General features: G+C 46.9%; 1 protein-coding gene across 1 annotated transcript; it reads right to left on the reverse strand.

Moving 5' to 3' along the window:
* Positions 1–5,322: 5,322 nt before the first annotated feature.
* LOC137964656 (small ribosomal subunit protein uS11m-like) lies at positions 5,323–6,633 on the reverse strand. The gene has a single exon (XM_068811385.1). It carries the CDS (start codon positions 6,034–6,036, stop codon positions 5,479–5,481), a length of 558 nt encoding a protein of 185 aa, XP_068667486.1. The 5' UTR covers positions 6,037–6,633; the 3' UTR covers positions 5,323–5,478.
* Positions 6,634–6,669: the final 36 nt, after the last annotated feature.

The following is a 6,669-nucleotide window of genomic DNA, read 5'->3' on the forward strand; positions in this document are numbered from 1 at the left end:
AGTATTGTTGGTTAATTACAACCTGAGCTGAGTGAGGGATCAGATAAACCGACGCGAAGTTGGGTCTCTATAATTTAGCGAAGTCAGGGGCTCTTGATTTTGTTCATTATAAAAGCTTGCCCCCGTTTACTACGTACGGTTACTTCTGTAGGAGCAGGAAGAACCGGAAGCGGGCTCCTCCACTCCTTCTATTCACTATTGCTTATAGGGCCCGGATCCTGCATTACCACCGGTCCAATTGGTGAATGCCACCACTAGGGTTGCTCCCGGAATTTCCCTGAACTATATCACCAAGTTCGGTTGCACCCGAAGGGCCTGATTTCTGCTCGTTCCCCTTAGAATAGAAAGGGATACCGGTAGCGAAGGTGAAAAGCGGGTGAAACGGACCAGAGTTCAACCAGTAGCGAAGGTATTGGACTCCCGGGGCAGTAGCTTTGTGAAGGCCGATCGAATCAGCGAGTGGAAGTGCTAGTAAAATAAAGCCTTCCTTGATCACTTATGGATTCCGGGCTGTGTGAAGAAAGGGCTTTTGTTCCCCTTTATCTTCAGCTGAGCTTTAGAGCCCTATTAGTAAGCCCTATATTAGTAAGGGGAGATAAGAGATCTCCACTCGGACACTACAGAGGTGCAATCTAGAGCGGACAGTAAGATCTTCCATTTCCGCTACTCTCGGCTTGACTGATTGATGATGGAGCGATTCATTCTCCTAAGTCCGGCGGGATAGAACTAATTTCTTTCCGATGTTGGAGTATGCTCTCCTAGGAAAAGGAGTTTTTCAATGCCTCTTTCTGACCCGGAAAACTACAATAGCAACTTTGGGTACCTGCCTTAGCAGCAGGGAGCACTGAGCAATGGGGGGGGGGATGAGCTGGCATTAGACTTTACGATTGAACACCCCAGACAAAAAACGTGAGCCTTTAAGCTGAAAAACCGCCCCATATGCGATAAGGGCGAGACGGCTTTGAAGCTGGGTTCGCCTCCTTAGCTTTAGAGAGAAGACAAGACGGCTAAGGAAGTCCGCTGCTATAATTCAAAAAAGAGAAATGAAAGAAAGAATGAAATGCAAATTCATTCAATTCTAATTCAAGAAAGAAGACATCCTTGCAAATTCATTCAATTCTAATTAAAGAAAGAATCCTTTGGCAAATGAATGAAATGAGAATGAATTTCTTAAATGAGAATGAAAGAAAGAAGACTATTTTCACTTGCAAATTCATGTTACAATTCATGAAATGCAATTCATTTCTTCAATGAGAATGAAAGAAAGAGAAAGATAAAGAAAGAAGACAAAGAATGAAATGACAATGAATGAAATGAATTTCTTCAATGATAATGAATTTCTTCAATGAGAATGAAAGAAAGAATTGAAGAAATTCTAATTCAAGAAAGAAGACATCCTTGTTGGACATCCTTGTAAATGAATGTTGAATTTCTTGGATCCAGTTTTTCTTTTTTGCGGTAGAGGAAATGGTGACAGAGGCCTAGTAAGAAGCACCGGGAGTTCTTTATTAAGTTATCGATCCAGTTGGAATTCTAACGGGCCCCGAACCACACTGATTACTTATCTTCATTCGCACTAAAGAACTGGTGTCTCACGCACGAGCAATTGGTTTTTCCGATGAGTGATAGCAAAGTCTACCTCGCTGTGAAGGTAGAGGAAGCGAGAGCACTCGCAGTTTACCCGGTTCCAGGGATAGATTCATCAGTAGCATATCAATATCGAGATAGCCCATTGTTCTGGTTTATATTCCCGGTTACTCGGCTCCAAAAGCACCAAGATTAACCAATTTAATCACAGGCAGACTTGTTTGATACGCCTAACAACCATCCATACATATGCGTATCCCCCAAGATCGCCCCTTATGGCGCGAGGGGTATAGGCTCTCCCTCTTGGGAAGAACAAGTCAAGCTCGTGGGTTGCCAGAGGTCACCTTAGCCAACGACCCACGGCGGGCGAAAGTCCTTGGAGGCTCGACTCCGCCCTCCCGCTCTGTCGTGCCGGAAAGGATAAGCCCGGGTCTGGCGGCTTATGGCCCCCAGGCTAACGGTCCAGCACGAAGTAGACCGGTACCCCTTTATCTGGACAGATTACCCCGTACCTTCCCTACTTAACGTCTGACCCTCTTAGCCCGCCCATCTGGGCAACTCCCAGGTGGGTACTGCCCCGTGTAGCTCGGGGTGGGGGGAGGCGGACTTTTTATGCGCCATGGGTCTCGGGCCATATTGAGCGCCATATCAAGCAGCTTATTAAGCGCCATATTTAGTGCCATATCATGCGCCTCGTATATAGCCCTTTCCAGCTCCCAATTATGCGACATACGTAGTGCCATATCAAAGGTATATTAAGCGCCTAGATGACTGTTACTCCTGTCACGTAGGATGACTCAAGTCCTGACATTTCCGAAGGTAAGGAGATAGCAGATTTTAGCTCTTATTATTATATTATGGTAGCCCTCAATAACCTCATAACCGGTGTTTCCTTCCCTATGTGCTCTGGGCGGATCGGGCAGGTCCTACCGGCCCAACCCGCCCCGCCCCCAAAAACAAAAAGAACATAGCGGGGAGTCGACCCATATATACTTGCTTAGAGGGCGGGGCTTGCCTCTTGCAGGGACACATGGGATCTTATGCGTCACGGCATGAACCTGACCTTGAGGTCTGTCGTGAGAAGAAAAGCAGCTGTTGGCCCTTTCCTCTTCCGCTCCCAGCAAGGGCCGGCAATAACTGCTTACCGGCGGTAGCCGAATTCTCCGGCTGGATTGGATCCTACTTTCTTTTCCCGACGAGGGAAAAAGTACCACAATTCATGCTCGGCTAGCCGGGCACAAAAGCTTTGACAGGGAAATTGGGCCTGGCAAGCAATTCATGACTGCTATAGTTACTGAAATTGAAACGGGGAAAACATGGAAAATCACCAATGTTTATGGCAGCAACTTTTGCTCTGGTAGAAGGGAGCTATGGAAGCACCCCAGGACTATAAAGCTAGCGCTCACGCCCCTTGTAGCAATAGGGCACTGCAACTGCTGGTTCGGCAATAAGCGCCCTCTGTAGTAAAGGTGCTCCGCCCCTTGTATACAGAGAGCCTACGGCGCCTCTTGCTACAAGGGGCGCAGCCCCTTGTAGCAAGAGAGCCATAGGCGAGAGCCATAGGCGCCTCTTGCTACAAGGGGCGTGTGCGGTGCCCCCTATGGCCTTTGGGCTTGTGCGCGTTGTGCCCGCGGGCAGCAAGTGCCCCCTATTACTACTTTGTGCTCCGCCCCTAGTATACAGAGAGCCTACGGCGCCTATTACTACTTGGGGCTTGTGCGCTTAATCTAGTCATTCTTCGAAAGGTTTTTCTCTACCATTACCATTAAGCTATTTCCGCCCACAGAGTCGAAGATGTTAGAGTTATCCATAATTGTTTAGCTCTGAGCATTCGGCCTCCCACCGCGAGACCCGGTTGGCAAACCGAAATACTACCCTTTTACTGTGCCGTTCCATAACAATTCTCTCATGATTTGATCTATACGCTCTTCCACCCCTGTCAAGGTTCTATCAAAGATTTCCCCACTTTTTGAAGTTTGACTCTTCCAGGGAGCGATAGCCACCGTACCGATTGCGGAAGTTCAATTATTCTTCGTTGGATTTGCTCTATGACCGCTTACCAGTCTTTCAGGCTTGTCTTTTCCCGGGGACTTACTTGACTTTATATGAATAGATTTCACTCCTAGCTGCACTGATGCCCATAATCTCTTTTTTTCTTTTCTGGGCTCTCTTCTCTTAGAGGAGCTTTTCAAAGAGTGAATTGCTGCTCCAGAGGCTCTGCAGAACTGCTCTAGAATTTCTCGGAGACCCTTCCTTGGATGATGCTTCCCCTACTAGTTTCGTGTAATCGGCGAAAAGCCAATGATTCATTGCTCTTGCTGTCGGGGCTAGAAGCATACATACCTGATCTCCCCCCTTCTTCCATTGCTCTGTTGAGTCATCTACCCAGGATTTCGGCATTCATTATGTATAGGTAGGGGGATTCACTGCAAATACTAGCTTCCTGGTCTGCGTCTGCCATTTACCATTGCAGCAATCCTTTGAAATGCAGGGCTCTTATTAAAGAAAGATTATTTGAAAGATGAATCTCAAATTTAGCCTGTCATATGCGCTGTCCATGTCCAGTTTGACTATCATCCGTCTTCTTTTCTTTTCCCTCGTTTGGCTTCATAGATTGCTTCTTGGACACTACATATGTTCTCCGTGATGCTTCTGTCCTTTTTTACCCTTCTTCCTTGCTGTGAATGAAGTTCTTTCTCCCCAATCTGTTTGCTATGACCTTTGTCGCTGTGGAAGGTCTGAATCTCTCTAACTTCTCAGGTCTGGTTTCCTTTGGGATCAGGGAGATAAATGATGAGTTTACTGACCCATTTCCCCTAAATTCCACTAGATCTCGTTGAAAGTAGTCCCGGAATAGGTTAACTTGAAAGCCGTCCGGGCCTGGGGCTTTATTTGGCTTGCTCTCGAATATTACCTAATAGTTTCAGTACTCACTGGTTCATCTTTGAATGTGTCATTCCCAGTGGATCCTATCTATTTTCCAGCATCCTTTCTTGGCTTGCTCTTCTATCACCTCTTCTCCATCCAGTTTTTTGCTGAAGAAAGAAGGTTGTTGCCTCGCCTCTTTCTCCTTCTTGATCTCGTCTCGTTTGTGGGTTCCCTGGTCATTCTGAATTGAAGCTATGAAGTTGGAATTTCGACGATTGACAATGCTTAGCAACCGTATTGAGAAATCGTCTGAGAATCTCTTCTTTTCCAGTTTCTAATGGTTGCTCTAATATACCCAGCTTCCTTCTCACATAGTTAATCTGTTGCATCCTATTTTGTGATTTACCTTTTTCTTATTTCAAGTTTCGTTCTTATATCCACTTCAGTCTTCCTTTCTTTCCTCCCTGTCTTTCTGGAAGCTCAAGGTCCAGGATTTGAGCTTTGCTTTGAGAAGACAGGAGGGTGAAACTTTTCCTTCTCCACTTGCTGCTGGATGGTTCAGAACACCCTGGATTCTCAAACCATGTCTGATCACATCTGAATGGAATGGGTCCCAGCTTTGGCCGTTCTAGGCAGTTATGTTCTACTGGCCTGTGATCAGAGACAAAACTTGGGATGACAGCCATCTAATTCTGCCCAGGAGCCCAGCTTCAAAAGAAGGCCACGCCGCAAGCGCACAAGCCCCAAGCCTACAATAGCAATAGTAGCCATGCGGGCCCCTTTACACAATAGGGGCGTGTGCGCTTAGCCCCAAAGCATAGGGGGCAACTAGCGCACAAGCCTTAGGGCACTTGACGCCCGGCGGCTTGTGCGCTAGCTGTGCCCGCTTTAGTGTGCGCTGTGCGTATGGCAGCAAGTGCCCGGCGGCTTGTGCGCTAGCGTAAGGCTCCCTCCCACTTCCCTCCGAGTCAGATTTTTTCCGGAATTGTTGTCAAGTGAAAATGGATAACTTCATTGTTGGAACTAAACTATTTGAACACGACGTTTCCTGGGGAGTCGGCATCCATTATGTGGAAGTTGGGTCACATCGTGGATGTACATAATTTGAGATTGATCTCCTACTCCTTCACTTCGCTTACACTCAGCAAAGGTATAACCTTCTCTCCAGCTCAAGATCACAGCTTTCTTTTTCCTGAAAAAAGTGGATCCTTTCACTTTCATTACAACCGACTTCATCCCCATCTTTCTGGCGGATCGCCCTACATGTTCTGCAGTTGCTCCAGCTGCATACCGAGAAAGACGAGACCCCCCTTTTCTTTCCTCCAAACAACCTGCGGAGGCCCCAGTTTTTTTATTCCCCCTAGCATCCGTCACGGTAACAAAGGTCTTATTGTGGATCGGTGGTAAATGGACAAAATCTTTGTTTTTCCGCTCCAATTGCTCATCTTCCTCCGAGATGCTCTGTACGAAGTTCATGGATTTGAAACTCCTGTCCGCAATAACTTGTTGCTCTACGCGCTCGGCCGTCGTTTTTTCCTGGGGCATCGTATTAGAAGTGAATTTAGCTAATAAGTCTTCCATGGATCCATAAGACACAAGAAACTCTACTCTTAATCCCAGAGCCGCAATTATTGAGACAGCTTTAAGATCTTGTTCGTAGTTTCAGATAAGAATTGTGCTCAGTGGTTACTGAGAAATGCGTGGGAGAAGGTGCACTATTAGTTGTAGTTGAACCATGTCTCTCGGATCTCTCGGAAGAGCCTTTGGGTTACTGGGCTACGGTTTCCTTGAGGCATGGTTTGAGCCCCGCTTCAAAAAGTGCCCCTCTTGCGTACAGGGGCTTTCTACCTGATAGCAAGAGTGCCTACGGCACCTATTGCTACTTTGGGCGTGTGCTAGCGCACAAGCCGCCGGGCACTGCAGCCCCTATTGCTATAAGGGGCGTGTGCGAAGTGTGCGAAGAACTCGGTCTTAGTCTGACTTCGGGAAGAGCAATTCCCTTTCTTTTAGCTGTAATCAGAATTGACTTATCTAGCCCATCCACACCTATTATTTATGATGATAGAGAACCCGGGACATTCAAACACTGGAAGAACCTCTTGGATTGGATCTCAGCAAAGGGAGAGGAACCACTACGTACAGAGTTTGTAACAGCAAAAGGGACAAGCCCACCGGGTTGAGAACAACCATAGTACCTAGATAACCTAAACCTTT

This window comes from Aristolochia californica, unplaced genomic scaffold (genome assembly GCF_029961685.1).
Source record: "Aristolochia californica isolate CCGP_79_NKW_82.1479 unplaced genomic scaffold, dmAriCali1.0.hap1 SCAF_430, whole genome shotgun sequence".
Classification (NCBI taxonomy): domain Eukaryota; kingdom Viridiplantae; phylum Streptophyta; class Magnoliopsida; order Piperales; family Aristolochiaceae; genus Aristolochia; species Aristolochia californica.